Source organism: Hippopotamus amphibius, chromosome 8, assembly GCF_030028045.1.
Source record: "Hippopotamus amphibius kiboko isolate mHipAmp2 chromosome 8, mHipAmp2.hap2, whole genome shotgun sequence".
Classification (NCBI taxonomy): Eukaryota; Metazoa; Chordata; class Mammalia; order Artiodactyla; family Hippopotamidae; genus Hippopotamus; species Hippopotamus amphibius.
This window is the reverse complement of record NC_080193.1, coordinates 27,723,450-27,739,739: the sequence shown is the minus strand read 5'-3', so window position 1 is coordinate 27,739,739 and position 16,290 is coordinate 27,723,450. Positions and strand designations below refer to the sequence as shown.

The window sequence follows — 16,290 nt, the reverse complement described above, 5'->3', positions numbered from 1 at the left end:
TTTCTGTCTCTTTTTATAAAATACATATTTTAAACAATACTGCCCAGTAGGCTGTTGATCCTCATTATAAATGTACTTGCCAATCCACCCACTGTGCTTCAAATCAACCATAAACGCTCCTCCCAAAGAAGTCTTCGAAGTGGTGTTTGGGTCTGTGCTCTTGGCATTGTGCTAGGATGGGAATTGTAGGGCTGGGAGAGGCTGTGAAAGATGGCTGTCCTGTCCCCTCCTCTTGTTTAGGGTGACTCCCCTATGGCTCTGCAGGCACCGCTGTGGGAGCCAGACTTGCAGGGTCAGCACCGCAGGCACTAACACGCACCGGTGCTACAGAGACGTTTCTAGGCTGGCCTGGGCATCCCTCCACCGTGGAAAGTTGAAGTCAGCCCCTTTGCAGATGAGATTGTAAAGCTCTAGTAGACTTAGGACTGCCTGTCATTGAGGAAGGAGGAGCCAGTAAGGACGACATGTAGAGCACACTTTGGTGTGTCCCAGAGTTCCCTGGAGCTGACAGAGACCACAAGGCCTGGGGGCAGGGCTTCCACTCTTATGGCCCTGAGTTGGGGAATCACTGATGTACAGGAGGCAGCTCTTCCCTCTGACGCTTCTGACAGGAAAAGGAAGAGTTGAAATGATGCTAAGAAACAGTAGCTTAGAGAGTTGGCTGTGGGGTTTTCTGGTCCAGACCGCAGCAGGGAGGCCCCAGGAGCCGTCCCTGACATGGGCTGTGTTCTCTGCAGGTCCTGTCGCTGGACACGAACATCACAAACCAGGTGAACAAGCTAAACCGAGACCTGCTTCGCCTGGTAGATGTGGGCGAGTTCTCGGAGGAAGCCCAGTTCCGAGACCCCTGTCGCTCCTACGTGCTCCCTGAGGTCATCTGCCGCAGCTGTAACTTCTGCCGGGACCTGGACCTGTGCAAAGACCCCTCCTTCTCTCAGGTGGGTGGGCTCCCTCAGGCCCCTTGCTGGTGGAGTCAGAATATCCAGGCACCAGTGGATCGGGAGGTCCTTCTGGGCCCCCTCAAGTGATCCCAGTCTCTTCCTTTTCTGGGTTACACCTGCTGGGCCCCAGCTAGCTTTCATGTGAATTAGAAACAAGCACCCTTTTTCAAGCCGCTCAACTGCCACGTGCCAGAGCCTTGTCCTGGTGAACACGTAAGTGACAACAGTGGTGATGGAGTGTGCCCTGGAGCTGTGAGCCAGCGGCACTATACGGCTCACTGAGAGCTCTTCTCTCTCTACCCCTTCTCAACATTGGAGTGAGGAAGGTGACCCTGTCCCTTTCCTTCTCTGCCTAGGATGGGGCCGTGCTGCCTCAGTGGCACTGCTCCAACTGTCAGGTAGCCTACGACTCGTCAGTGATTGAGATGGCACTGGTGGAATCCCTGCAGAAGAAACTTATGGCCTTCACCCTGCAGGACCTGGTGAGCAGCAGGGTTTGGCACTGGGGCTTTTCTGCACCCAGCCCAATGGCCCTTTCAGTTGGTGGAGGGCTTGTCAATAAGCAGTTTGCACCCATGCGAAACTAGAGGTGTACACAGGTCTCAACATGGTTACCTCGTCCCCCAAGGTGACCACCTCTTGGTCAGGCCTCGTCCAGAGCCCAGGTGACTCATTCTTACAGCATCTGTTGGGCGCCTACAGGGGCCAAGTGCTGGCTTCATGGACCTTTTATTCTAGTGGAGGGAGACAGACAGTAAACAAGACAAGTAAGTGATGGTGAGAGGAAAGGGAACCAACAGGCAGTATGTGTGTGAAGGAGGGAAGCTTCCAGCATTAGATAGAGGCGTGGTCTCACCAAGAGGGAGCATCTCAGCCAAGATGCACGGGATGTGTTGGGGTCCAGGCAGGCAAGAGCTGGTGCTTGGGGTGATGGTGGGGAGCCCCAGACTCAGAGTCAAGGGTAGGGTGTCCACAGGGAGGGTGTTGGGAAGCAGTTGGCATGTTTGGGTAAAGCCCATTATCAAGGGCCAGATTTTATTCATAATTGAGGTGAAAGCTCTGGGGGAGGGAGGCCTGTCAGGTGCCAAGCAGCTGGCCAGCACTGGCCTGACCGGGCTGCCTCTCATTGCAGGTCTGCCTGAAGTGCCAGGGTGTGAAGCAGACCAACATGGCCGTGTACTGTAGCTGTGCCGGGGGCTTCTCCCTCACCATCCACACCAAGGTGGGGGCTCCCGTGGTCAGCCAACCCTGCTGCCCCCTGGCCATTCGCCCTTTCTGGACCTCAGCCTTACCTCCCTGTGCCGCTTCTGGGCCTAGGTCTCAATGTCACTGGTCCTTCCTGTAGGTCTTCATGGAGCAGGTTGGAATCTTCTGGAACATCGCCCAGCACTATGGCATGTCGTACCTCACGGAGACCCTGGAGTGGCTGCTGCAGCAGAACCCCCAGCTGGGCCGTTAGCAACCTGGGCAGTGTCCCCATCCTCTGCTCTGACTGCCCACAGCCAAGATGGGACCCAGGAAGACAGCCTGCAGGGAGCTCTCGGGGGCAGGTCATGCAGCCCAGGGAAACTGTGAACCCTCTGGAGCAAGAAGGGGCTCCAGCTCCAGGTGCCGGGGCCCAGCCTCGGTCAGGGCAGCCCTCTCCAGGCCCAGGAGGCGTCTCCAGCGAGGCACCCCAGGGCTGGTTTCTCGCTGGATGAACACCCGTCTGCCGCTGCTGCTCTGCCCTCCCTGTGGCCCCAGCCTTCCTGCCCTCTCTTCTGCCACCCTGAGGGGCCCTCGGAGGTCTATTTGAGCCGAGACCCCGAGGGTGGCTGGAAGCCAGACCCAGGGCGAGGGTCACCTGAGTGGGAGTCTGCAGCCCCAACTCTGCGGTCCCTTGCTTCTGGGAGAGACGCCGTCCTACCCTCCATGCCAGCAGCGTGCGGGCTGCGTCCAGGGGACCTGAGCGTCTCCCATGCACTGAGTTCTGGGGCTTGGGCTCCTCTGTCTGTGGAGGCTCCCGGTCAGGGCAGGGTTTGCCCGAGTGTCCGGATCAGGTGCATTCACCTCGTTGGCAGCAGCGGGATGCGGGGTGGGGGCGGTCTCAGAGCGGGGCTCAGCCACAGCGGGGCACAGCACCCCTCCTTCTGAACCTGCCTGTGCTGGGTGGGGGCCACAACAGCCGGGTGCCCAGGGACCCCGGAGGGACGAGGGGCACCATTATTTCAGACTTTGACATCATATGTTAGCACCTGGATTCTAGAAAAATACTTCTTCACATGCAAGACTAGGTTCTTTCCTTCAGCTCTGAGGGGTGGGGGGAAGAGGATGGAGAAAAGAGCAACAGCAGTTTTATGGGGATTGAGGCAGGTCTGTTCTTGCTTCTCAGCCTCAGGGATCAGTCTGACCCCAAGGGCCTGCCCAACCTCTTACTGCTGAGGCAGAGTGGGTCCTCAGGCTGGGCCTCCTTTAAAATGTGACATGCAGCCACCAGCTTGTTCAGGGCCCTGTTGCTGCACAGAGATGTGGGCTGTGCTGTTTTCCCCTCCCAGGTGGGGCTGAGAGAGGAGAACGAGCCAGGTGGGGGAGTCTGCCTGACAGCAGCCCCAGAACATAACACCAGCTCCATGCACTGCATTTTTAACTAAATGCAACTTGGAAGCACAAGAAAACCAGCCAGACTGTCAAGGCAGCAAACATTAAATGTGAATCATAAACTCAGAAACCCCAAATGGATGGACAGTGGGGCCCCACTGTTGGCTCTGGAGCCTGGTTTAAATTCGTTCTTGTTATCTAATTTTACACTTTGGATTTTCATTTTAATTTCACACTTTGACATTTCCAGCAATTTTTACTGTATGTTTGTGCACTGCACCTGGGCCTCTGGAAGGAAGGAAAGAAGACTAAGTAACTGACGTCTGTCTGTCTGGGTTTGTTGGCCCACTGGGCGCGTCCTGGCCCAGTGACTGTAAGAAACCTGAGTCTGCTTGGAAGGTGATGGAGCCCGTCAGCCCCCAGATGGAGATCAAATCAAATTAGGGCCGGATGGGGGAGGAGGAGGGCTAACCAGGCTTCCTGGAAGCGGAGCCAGAGAAGTCCCAGGGGAGCAGAGGAGTGAGGAGGTGGGGCTGCAGGCCTCACCCCACATTGTGCTCCCTGTGCCAGGGCAGGGGCTCCACGGCTCCCAGCAGCTCCTTTGGAGGCCACCTTAGGGGCTAGGGGCATTTGGCTAGGGGCATTAGGGGCTAGGACCCGTGGAGGGTCCCAGGGTCACTCTCATGCTTGGGGATGGGAAACCTGACCTGGTCCTGGTTCTTGAGCTGCATCCAGGCCCCAACTGGAAAAGCTGGTTTTTCTGAAACTAGAGTCTGGATGTCTGAGCCAGACATTTAGGATGTTACAGGCACTCCAGTGACCCAGGGAGCTGACGTCCCAAGCATAGGAAACTCTGCAAGGTGGCTGGGTGGGGGCTTTTCAAGGGTTTGCTGGCTCCAGTGAGGGGTGCTGGCAGGTGGGAAGGCCACTTCTGACCTTGGGAGTGATGGCATCATGGGTGAAATGATCTGTAGGAGGCACTATGCCTCCTCAGACCTGTGTGCCCGTCATCACTGTTGCTGAGGAAACCACCATCCAGCCAGGTCCTGGTGTCCTCAGAGCAGGGCCTAGCCAGGCAGAGCTGCTAAATAGAATGACCATTGTAGCATCCAAAGATGTAACCAGATTACCCGCAGGCCTGATCTGACTAGTGCTGGCTCCCCACGTGCTTCCAACCTTGCCCTGCCCTGCCCTGTCCACCTCTATTCCCTAGCCCCAAATTCCTTCCCCCAACCCCCATTTTAAATGGAGCCTCAGCGCCTGGGCAGGTGTTTTGGTGTCTACCTAAGCTTTCATTTTCCTTGGGTACAACTCATCACCTCCTTCCTGGCTTCCTTCTCAGGAGGCACCACCCTTTTCATATTTTGAGGTGTGGAGTCTGGGATGAGCCCTTTGGGAACCTGGTAAATGCACTGACTTAAGGACAGGTGCTGGGATGAGTTTGGAGTCCTTGTGCGCGCTTAGCCCATGTGTCCCCCACGTGCATTGGCCCCCAGGTCAGACATGACTGTAACCTGGCTGGACGTGGGGGCAGCAGATGCGTCCACTCACTGGGCACCCAGGATGGCTGGAAGGGGAGATGAGGACCAAGCACAGTGACAGTTCCTGTGCACAGGGACCTGCTATTGCATGTTTGTCTCAAGATGCTTTTCCCCAAAGACGAGGCCGGAAGGTTCTGGTTGCAGGTTTATTGGACCCTGGATATATGATTTCCTGGCTATGAGGCGAGTAAAGGGTCTGGGTAGGGGTGGGTGGGTGGGGAGGAGGGCAGTTAGGGAGGTGGAGGTGGGGACTTGCCCCCTCTAGGCCCCTGGGCAGTTGGGGGACAAAACAGAGGGCAGGCCAGGAGCAGGTGCCGTCCCCTTCACGTTATCCCACTGGTTGCAGGGGGGCCCTTTGGCTACTGGTTTTGCTGAGACACAGTGTTGAGATGTGTCGGCAGGGTCCAAGTCCAAGGTCCCAGCCCCATTGCCCTGGGGGCCGGGAGCTGCCCTGGGGCCACAGACTTCAGGGGCCCTTGTCAGGTCCGGGTCTTTAGTGCAGCGAGGCGGAATGTGGGAGTGGGCTCAGAGCTGGGCCAAACCTCGGGCGTCTGTGAGCGTGCAGTCCTGTTGGGAAGGCTCAGAGGCACCAAGCCCCGGTCCTGCACCCGGAACGGGAGCATCCACCATCTGCTCAGATGGGGCAGAGGTGGGGCAAGGCCGTGGGGGTGGGGCAGCCCAGGCCTGGCTCTGCCCCTCACCCTGTGGTTGGCCAGCCTGGCCTGGGTCTGCAGAGCAGGGATAGGGTGGGGGAGTGGCCTGGCCTAAAACAAGGGCCAGGGTCACAGGCCAGCTGCCTGAGGAGTGCCTTGGAGTACACACCTTGTCGAATTTCTTATGGCTGTAGACCTTGTTTTTGTTCATGAATGTTAGCAAGATCCAGTCACACAGGAAGGAGCCCTGAGACCAGCAAGACCAATGCGTAAGAGCCTGGCACTTGCCTCCCCCCTCCACACACACCCCTCCCTGACCCTAGCATGCATTCCTTACCACCCCAATGGAGGTCAGCGCTGTAGCCAGGTTAATGATGGTGGGAATCAGGCTGAACTTCCCTGCCTGGAGGTAAAGAGGCTGCCTTATCAGATGGTCAGGAGTGGGGCTCAAGGGAGGGGTGTGGTGTGGGAGGGGAGGTTGAGGCTGGGTCAGCCCAAATCCCAGGTAGGCAGGGTGGGATGATTTACCTGTCCGTGCACAATGACATCGATGCGGATCCCATAGGCTTTAATGAGTGTGCGGGTGGTGCTGCCGTTTATTTTGTAATACTTGGCGAATCTAGAGTGGAATGACCCGGAAGCACGTCAGAACCTGGGATGGAATGACTTGGGTGCAGGACCCTGGCCGCCTGACCCTGAGGAACATGGTGGTGGTCACCCGTTGCCCAATGGGGCAGCTCCAAGACTCCTCCAACCACTGGCACCCCTGGGCCTTTGGGCACCTGCCCTGTTGGCTCCTGGACCTCCACAGCCAGGACAGACGAGGACCCAGGGTCCCAAGACCAAGGTACCTGAAGTTGTAGCCAGATGAGGCTGGGACATGTTTGGGGTCAAGTCTCCGGAAGGAGTATTTGGGGTTGCAGTTCGATGCCGACATGTCCAGGTCGCAGTCCCAGTTGATAATGACCCCAATGACACCACCCTGCCCAGAAGTGGGCACAGAGAGATCAGGGCAGGCTCACAGAGAGGACCTTCAACAGCCCCAGGGTCCTGCTGAGGCTGCGTGTGTGGTGCATACTGTGGGGCAGCTCAGGACAGAGAGCTGAGGAAGGGGGCTTGTTGATGCCCTGCTTCTGAGGCATGAGGGGGGTGCCAGCAGCCAACTGTGTGACCAGGAGTCAATAATTTAGCAGGAGCCGTGCACACCCAGATGGGTCAGCTGATCATGTTTCTCTTTCCTCTGCCCGAGCAGAGCCAGGGCTGGCCAAGAATGCAAAGAGACTTGGCTGTAATGAGACCCTCTGTATGCAGGTGGGAGCCAGCACCTGGATGGACAGCTGTGCTTCCCACTGTCTCTGGCGCCCTCACCGTGTGTGCCAGCTCCGTGAAGTTTTCCCCTGCCTGCTCCACGATGTAGCCCAGCTTGAAAATGGGGCAGTAGAGGTCAGAGACCTCGTGGAATGTGCAGTGTTTCAGGTAGCCATCCTTCTGGTTCTCAATGTTGCCCCTAAAAACAAGGCCCTGCAGCATCAGATGGGGAGGGAGCAGAAGCCATGCACCCCCAAGCAACACATTCCAAGAGGCAGGTCCCACCCCAGCCTGTCCCTCGTCATCATGCCCTAATGGCTCTTACTTGGAGAACTGGAATTTGGGGTAGTGGATGCTGTTTTTGATGAGGATGGTGAAATTTGGGGCCATCTTTCCGAGAAACTGGCTGAGGAGGCACAGACTGGGTGTGTTTAGTCTCCCTTCCCCACTCCCCCTCCTCCAGCCTCCCCTTCCTTCTCCCCCAACACAGCCCGACTCTGGTCAGTGAGGAGAAAGGAGCTTAGTCCCAGATGGGTGGGGGGGTCACCGGGCGCTCACACCTGACTGAAGCCCCGTCTTCCACCGGGCACCAGCCGGACACCTCGCAGGTCTTGGAGGACCCGTGGTAATATGGTATGCAGCGCCCGGTCCGCAGGCCTACGGGCAGACGCGAGCTCAGCTGGCAAGGGGCGCGGCCTGCCCCCGCCCCCGCTCCCAGTTGGCACACACTGACCGTTTCCTAGCATGTCCAGCTGCCCAGCCACGCAGTCCTCGTCTGAGTCGCAGGTGGCATTGTTGACCCTCATACTCTAGGGAGGAGACTACTTGCTCAGGGGCCCGACGCCCTTTGCCCCCAGGCACAGCTGACCAGGCAGGGCCCCTCTCTCCCACCCCAGCTCTGCTCTCGACCCGGCCTCACCTCGGCGCAGGTTCCGAGGGTCTGGGAGGGGGTGACCTCGATCCTGGTGATGATGCTGAACACGCTTCCCCCCTGGGGTCAGAAAGAAGGGACTGTCGGCCAGCGGGCGCAGCTCTGCCACGGCTCGGTCCCACCCTCTGGGTGAGCGGAGTGCGGGGCGGGGTTCGAGTGGCGCACCTCGGGGGGTTTCACGTACTCCTCCACATCCCATACTTTGTGCTCCGACGAGGTGATGCCTTTGACCTTGGTGATGACGGAGCTCTCGGGGCCCGTCTCGCTGTCCTGGTAGCTCTTCTGCACAATGAACACGTACCTGTGCGGACAGGCAGGGCCGACTCTTGAGGCGACCCCGGGGCAGGCCTGGGACCCTTCCCCTGCCAAGTCAGTTCGAGTCGGGCGGGATCAAGGCTGCGTCACCGCCTTTCGGAGGCCGGGTAAGCTCTGCGGGGCCCGAGGGGCCAGCCCGGCGGCCGCTCGCGTTCTCTCCCCCATGTCCCGTTCCCCTGGCTGCCATCCCAGAGCTGCCCCTCCAACCTGGGACGTCCCGGCGGCCCCCTCCCCTGGCACTCCCTACCCTCGGGACCCCGCCGGACATCCCCTCCCGCCAGGTGCCTCCACCCCGCCGCCGGCGCTGCCTCCTGGCGCCCGGCCCCATGCGCACCCACCACACGAAGTAGAGCAGAATGAGCAGCTGCACCGCGCGGTACACGATGCCCAGGCGCCGGTTCTTCACCACGATCACCTTCGGCGTCTCGTAGTCCCAGAACGCGGACCAGCAGCCCCCGGCCAGACGTCGGGCCGCGGCCGCCCCCGCGGGGGGCTTGGGCTCGGGGGCCGCCATGGCCCCGAGCTGCTGGGGCTGGGATGCGGCGCGGGCCCCGCGGGCTGGGGGCGCGGGCTGGGGGGCTCCGGCTCGGCCGCCTCCCGGGCGTGGCCTCGCGCGCCCCGCCCTGTCCCGCCTGCCCCGCCCCAGGTCTGTCCCCAAGCAGCGGGGGCGCCGGGCGGAGACACGCAGCGCACCTGGCAGGTGTCGCCAGGTGGGGCCCCGAGGAGGTAGAGCCGGGGTCGCGGCAGCCCTCGCCACCAGCCCTCTCAGGGAGGGCGTGAAGACGGTCCAGGTCCTCGCATCCCTCGGGAGGACACTTAAGACGCGGGAGTAAGACGCGGCAGAGCACCGCCCGCCTCCTCGGCGTCTGATGCGCAGCGTGCGCTAAACCCGAAGAGCAATCCTTTTAATATATACATATATATGTATATTTTCCCTAATTTTATTGAGATGAAATCGACACGTGAAGTCATGTAAGTTTAAGGGGTACAAAGAGATGATTTCCCAAGGGCAATCCTTGCTTCGTGCCCGCGGTTCTCCGCAGCTTGGCAAAGGCACCCCTGCCTCCAGGGTTCAGACAAAAATCTGGATCCCTTTCTTTTTCCAAACAGTCCTCTTGCTTTTACCTACAGATACCCGTCAGGGCTATTGGGTTCTAGCCCCTTCCTCCACCCAAGCACCCTGCCTCGTTTCTTACCTGGATTTCGGCAATAGCTTGAAACTCCAGGCTTCTATCCATTTCCGTCTCTGTTTTGTTTTGTTTCCTATGCAAACCGGTTTGTTTTTGTTTTTACTTTTTGTATCTCTACTCCCACTTATTATTTTGGAGCAAATCCCAGACATCATAGTATTTCACAAATTGACCAATGTTTTACACATTTTTCAAGGTGAAATTCACATAGCATTTAATTAACCATTTTAATGAACAGTTCATTGAAATTTAGTACATTCACAATGTTGTGCAACCACCACCATCTAATTCCAAAACATTTTTATCATCACCAAATAACACCCCATGTCCATCAAGAACTTCCTGTTCCCTGGCTCCTCTCACATACTGGCAACCACTGGGCTACCTTCTCTCTCTGTGGATTTATCTATTTTGGATATTTCAAATATGGAATCGTAGAATATTTGCCTTTTTGTGTCTGACTTCTTTCACGTAGCATAGTGTTTTCAAGGTCCATCTGGGTTGTAGCGTGTGTCAATACTCCATTCCCTTTTATGGCAGAATAATATTGCATTGTATAGCTACTCCACAATGTATCTATTCATCCACTGATAGACATTTGAGTTTTTATATTTTATATTTTGGCTATTGCAACTAGTGCTGCTATGAACATCTGTGTACAAGTATTATTTTCAATTCATTGGCGTATATGCCTAGGAGTGGAATTTCTGGGTTACATGGTAATTCTGTGTTGAACTTTCTGAGGAACTGTCAAAATGTCTCCCAATCAGCTGAACCATTTTATATTCCAGTTAGCAATATACAAAGATTCCAGTTTCTACACATCCTTGTCAGCATTTGCTATTTTCCACTCACTTATTGCCATCCTAGTGGGTGAAATTACATAATTTATTTGGATTAATGTCTATTCAAGTCCCTTGCCCACTTTTTAATTGGGTTGTGTTTTTGTTGTTCAGTTGTAAGAATTCTGTCTGTATTTTGGACAGTAGACCTTTATCAGATATATGATTTTTCAAATATTTTCTCCCATTGTAGGTTGTCTTTTCACTTTACTGATAATGATCTTTGATGCACAAAAGTCTTTATTTTTTTATATAAATTTATTTATTTGGTTAGTTATTGGCTGTGTTGGGTCTTCATTGCTGCGCACAGGCTTTCTCTAGTTGCAGCAAGCGGGGGCTACTCTTCATTGCTGTGCACAGGCTTCTCATTGCGGTGGCTTCTCTTGTTGCAGAGCACAGGCTCTAGGCACGTGAGCTTCAGAAGTTGTGGTGCACGGGCTCAATAATTGCAGCTCATGTGGCACACGGGGCTTAGTTGCTCCACAGCATGTGGGATCTTCCCAGACCGGGGATTGAACCCATTGTCCGCTGCATTAGCAGGTGGATTCTTAATCATTGCACCACCAGGGAAGTCCCATCCCTGCACCATTTGTTAAAGAAACTATTCGTTTTTTTTTTTTTTAAAGAAACTATTCTTTAACCACTGAGGGTCTGACACCTGTGTTGAAAATCAGTTGGCCGTAGACACAGAGTTTATTTCTGGACTTTCTATTCTATTCCTTTGTCCTATCTGTACATCCTTGTGCCAGCACCACACTGTTTTGATAACTCTATTTACAGAAAATTTTGAAATTGGAAAATGTGAGTCCTCCAAGTTTGTTCTTTTTCAACATTGTTTTAGTTATTCAGTGCTCCTTGCAATTGCATATGGATTTAAGGATCAGCAGTACCATTTCTTCAGAAAAGGCCATTGGAATCTTGATAGGGATTGCACTGAATCTGTAGTTTGCTTTGGGTAGTATGGCCATCTTAGCAATATTAAGTTTTCCAATACATGAATATGGGGTGTCATTCCATTTATTTACATATTCTTTAATTTATTTAAGCAATGTTTTGTCACTTTTATTATACAGCTCTTTTACTTCCTTGGTTAAATCTATTCCTACTTTTTTTCTTTTTTTTTCAGATGCTACTGTAAAGAGAATTATTTTCTTAATTTCACTTTCTGATTGTTCATTGATGGTATGTAGAACAACTGATTTTTTAAAAATAAATTTATTTATTTATTTATTTATTGGCTGCATTGGGTCTTTGTTGCTGCACACAGGCTTTCCATAATTGCAGCGAGAGGGGGCTACTCTTCATTGTGGTGTGGGCTTCTCATTGCAGTGCTTCTCTTGTTGTGGAGCTCAGGCTCTAGGTACATGGGCTTCAGTAGTTGCGGCACACAGGCTCAATAATTGTGGCACATGGGCTTAGTTGCTCCGCAGCATGTGGGATCTTCCTGCAGCAGGGATTGAACCCATGTCCCCTGCATTGGCAGTCAGATTCTTAACCACTGCACCACCTAGGAAGTCCCACAACTGATTTTTGTGGGTTGACTTCTATCCTGCAACTTTGCTGAACTCATTTATTAGTTCTACTAGTTTTCTTGTGGATTCTTTGGGATTTTCTGTATATAAGATCCTGTCATCTGCAAACAGAGACTTTTTTTCTTTTCTGATTTGGATGCCTTTTATTTATTTTTCTTGTCTGATTTTTCAGGCTAGAACTTCCAGTACAATGTTGGATAGCAGTGATAAAAGCAGGCATCCCTGTCTTATTCCTGATGCAAGGGGGAAAACTTTCACTCTTTCACCATTGAGTATGATGTTAGGTGTGGCTTCTTCATAAATGCCTTTTATCATGTTGAAGTTCCTGTCTTTTGTTAGTTTTCTGAGTGTTATGAAAGAATGTTGGATTTTGTGAGAAAATTTTTTTCTGCATCAATTGAGGTAATCATAAACTTTTTACCCTGGATTCCATGAATGTGGTGTATTGTGCTGATTGATTTCCATTGTTGAATCACCCTTGCATCCTTAGAATAATTTCCACTTGGTCATGTGTATCATCCTTTTAATATGCTGTTGGATTTAGTTTGCTTGTATTTTATTGAACATTTTTGCATCTATATTCATAAGGAATATTGGTCTGTAGTTTTCTTGTAGTATCTTTGCTATCAGCGTAATACTGGCCTCATAGAATGAATTAGGATGTGTTCCTTCCTCCTCAATTTCTTTAGAAGAGTTTGAGAAGGATTGGTGTTAAATGTTAACTTCCTTAAATGTTAACTTTTAAAAGTTAGAAAAGGAGGGAACACATCCCAGCTCATTCTATGAAGCTAGTATTACTCTGTAGAAAGAAGAAAAAGGAAGACATTACAAGAACTAATTCCTTAAAATATAGATGCAAAAATTCTTAAAAACTGGCACACCAACAGTTAATTTAATATCCAAAAATTAATAATGTCATATACCATATCAACAAAGTAAAGGACAAAAACCACGTGATCATCTCAGCAGATGCAGAAAATGCATTCGAGAAAATCCAAAACATTTCTAATGGAAAGGAACTTTCTCCACCTGATAAACTATCCACAAAACACCCACAGCTAATATCATTCTTTGTTTTTAAATTTTATATTTATTTAATTTATATTTTTGTTTGTTTGTTTGTTTTTGTCTGCATCAGGTTTTCTTTGAGGCATGAGGGGTCTTTTCCTTGCGGCACACTAGCTTCTCTCTAGTTGTGGCCTGTGGGTTTTTTTCTCTCCTCTAGTTATGGTGTGCAGACTCCAGGGCTCTAGTTATGCTGCACTGGTTCCAGAGCACGTGGGCTTTGTAGTTTGTGGCACACAGGCTCTCTAGTTGAGGCACGTGGGCTCTCTAGTTGAGGCGTGTGAGCTCAGTAGTTGTGGTGCGTAGGCTTAGTTGCCCTGTGGCATGTGGGATCTTAGTTCCCTGACCAGGGATCAAACCCACATCCCCTGCATTGCAAGACTGATTCTTTACTGCTGGACCACCAGGGAAGCCCCCTGATATCATTCTTAATGGTGAAAGAATGAATGCTTCTCCCTAAGATCAGGAATAAGATGAGGATGTCCTCCCTTGTCGCCTCTATTCAACATTGCTCTGGAGGTTCCGACCAGGGCAAATAGCAAGAAAATGGGGACAAAATTAAAATAGAAATAGAAAATCCTAAGGAGTCCACTAAAACCTATTAGAACTAATAAGCAAGTTCAGCAAGGTTGCAGGGTGCAAGATCAATATGTAACCGAGAAGGACCCTACAGGGCCTTCCTGGGGACAGATATCCTCACCCCGCATGTCCTCCATCCGCCTCTTGTCTGTAGAGAAACTTTAGCCTCCTAGGCCTTCTCCAAGTTCCAAAGAGCGAATTTAATCAGAGAAGTGAGAAAATGCAGAAAGAAAGGAAAACAGTCAAGCAAGACAAAATGATAATAGTTTAGCCATTAAACAAAGTCAAGGACCTTTAGTTCCTCCTCCAGGGCTATAGATAATATTCGTTCTTTGAGCTGTTTTGCAGGTACTGAAACCGCCACCAGGTGGAAGAAGTTAACTGCAAGCTGCCCACAAGCATGTAGACCCCAGACAGACTGGAACCAGAAGGCTGTCGATGTTGACCCCGATTACCTTACCACCAACGAATCAGAAGAATGTCCACAAGCTGATCACACACCCTTCAACGCCCCTCCCTCACCCTGTCTTTAAAAACCTTTCCCTGAAAGCTTTTGGGGACTTTGGGCCTTTTGAGCACTAGCTGCCTGGACTCTTTGCTTGGCACCTGCAATAAATGCTGCATATTCCTTCATCACAACCTGGCAACAGTGGATTGGCTTTACTGTGTACAGACAAGCAGACCCAAGTTTGGTTCAGTAACAAATACATAGGGAATTTCCAGCGGGCCCAGTGGTTAGGACTCTGTGCTTCTGTTACAGGGGGCCTGAGCTCAATCCCTGGTTGGGGAACTAAGATCCCACAAGCCATGCAGTATGGCCAAAAACAAATATATAAAAATCAGTTATATTTACAATCTGAAAATTAATAAAACAGTTCCATTACAATAGTATTCAAAAGAATAGAACACTTAGGAATAAATTTATTTTTTTCCAGCAAGCTCAAACTTAAGTTTATATGCTGAGTATTTTTAAAGTTTTTAAAAAAGCATGCTCAACCAGCTTACGCTTTTTTTCACTTAACAGATGCATTTCTATGTGCTTATGTACAGCAAATCACAAAAACGGGAATCAACTTAAGATACCAGAAATGTATTTCATGGAATTTACTTCACTGCTCCTACTGTTGATTCTTCAAATAAGCAAAGTACAGAGGGTCCCATCGCTTGAAACTGCTTTTAAACACTAGCACTTTAAATTGAAAGATAGTAAGTAGACTGGACTTAGTCTCATTTGGTATAAGAACTGGATATACAACAGAAAAGTTATCATTTTCTTTATCCTCGGAAGAGAGGGAAGGAGAGTAAGGAGAGGTGCGGACATGGCTGCAGTATTTAAGAGCTGAATAGAACAATGACTTTTTCACAATGCTGACAACTCCACAATAAAGAGCCACCATGAATCTCATCAATTTTTTAGTTCATGCTGGATTAGGTAATTTAGGTTCCCCTCTTTGCATATCAATTAATTCAAATACTACAAAGATTAATACTAGAAGATAAACTCCAACTGCAATAGGCATTTCCTAAGTAGGAGACCAAACATCAAAGGGAATCCCTTGTTCCAACATCTTTTGATATGTTAAGATTTCACCAAGGGACTTCCTAGGTGGCGCAGTGGTTAAGAATCCACACAGGGGCTTCCTAGGTGGCGCAGTGGTTAAGAATCCGCCTGCCAATGCAGGGGACACGGGTTCGAGCCCTGCTCCGGGAAGATCCCACCAAAAAAAAAAAAAAGAAAAGAATCCACGCAGGTTCGATCCCTACTCCAGGAAGATCCCACATGCCACCTGTGCACCACAATGAAGAGTAGCCTCCACTTGCCACAACTACAGAAAGCCCGTGTGCAGCAATGAAGATCCAACACAGCCAATAAATAAATAAATAAATAAATAAATAAAATTTTAAAAAAATATTTCACTGAAGAGGAAATTTAACACTTAAATATGAAATCTGTTGGCCAAGTAAGAAACTACAGCTATTACAGGTATTCCCTACATAGGCACCATTTGTATTATATATTAAATTAAACCCAGCTTTAAATATGCTGCACGATTATGCTGTGAATGATGGTAGCAGTGACAATGCTAGTGAAAAAGGACCATCTTTAGCCCAAGAAGAGTAAGAGGAAAAAATACGAAAACAAGTAGAGAGCAGACAAAGAGTTGGGCGTTTTGTGATCTGAAAAGAACATTTTTTTCTCGACCTTTATTGGAGTATAATAGCTTTACACAGTTGTGCCAGTTTCCGCTGTACCACAAAGCAAATCAGCTGTATTTATACCTATATCCCCATATCCCCTCCCTCTTGAGCCTCCCTCCCATCCCTCTAGGTCATCACCAATCATCGAGTTGATCTCCCTGTATTGAGCAGTTGCTTTAGCTATCTATTTTACATTTGGTAAAATCCTACTCTTTCACTTAGTCCCAGCTTCTCCTTCCCTCCTGCCCCATGTGAAAAGAACATTTTTAAACATAGAAATACAAAAAAAAAAAAAAAAAGGATTCCCTTATTTCCCCTATGTGGAAATATGAACCATTTATTTCAAATATCAGACAAGAACAGAGCTAAGTAATCCAATTTTCCTGCAGCATTATAAAAATCATCTCTTCACCACAGTGTAAGATTTAAATGCATCTGCACAAGGGTACATGTTACATAAAATGTAGTAAGATTGCTACTACCCTGCCAAGTACTTCCAGTCCCTACCCAGGTCCTACCTCAATACTGGTGCTCCCAATAGTTTTATGGAAACAAATCATTAAAAATAATCATGATAAAGCAATTAAAAAGACAAACCAAAATGCCTCAGTGACCAT

At 50.6% G+C, this 16,290-nt stretch overlaps 2 protein-coding genes across 14 annotated transcripts in view; one reads left to right on the top strand and one right to left on the bottom strand.

The window, feature by feature from the left end:
* POLE (DNA polymerase epsilon, catalytic subunit) overlaps positions 1–5,003 on the top strand; it is a 59,240-nt gene extending 54,237 nt beyond the window's left edge. For all 7 annotated transcript variants that reach the window (XM_057744303.1, XM_057744301.1, XM_057744299.1 and 4 more), the window contains 4 exons: positions 738–938; positions 1,298–1,423; positions 2,074–2,163; positions 2,287–5,003. In XM_057744303.1, the coding sequence (XP_057600286.1) occupies positions 738–938; positions 1,298–1,423; positions 2,074–2,163; positions 2,287–2,400 (531 nt within the window). In that variant the 3' untranslated portion in view covers positions 2,401–5,003. The remainder of the gene's footprint in view (positions 1–737; positions 939–1,297; positions 1,424–2,073; positions 2,164–2,286) is intronic.
* A 581-nt stretch (positions 5,004–5,584) lies between these two features.
* P2RX2 (purinergic receptor P2X 2) lies at positions 5,585–8,780 on the bottom strand. 7 transcript variants are annotated; one of them, XM_057745915.1, is made up of 12 exons: positions 8,605–8,780; positions 8,117–8,252; positions 7,940–8,011; positions 7,754–7,829; positions 7,581–7,677; positions 7,346–7,426; positions 7,081–7,219; positions 6,564–6,694; positions 6,241–6,331; positions 6,050–6,115; positions 5,882–5,959; positions 5,585–5,689 (listed from the first exon to the last, which is right to left on the bottom strand). In XM_057745915.1, exons 1-12 carry the CDS (start codon positions 8,778–8,780, stop codon positions 5,585–5,587), a joined length of 1,248 nt encoding a protein of 415 aa, XP_057601898.1. The 7 variants fall into 7 exon arrangements, with proteins under 7 accessions (XP_057601898.1, XP_057601900.1, XP_057601896.1 ...); XM_057745917.1 differs by having other exon boundaries at positions 5,585–5,626; XM_057745913.1 differs by having other exon boundaries at positions 5,585–5,959.
* Positions 8,781–16,290: the final 7,510 nt, after the last annotated feature.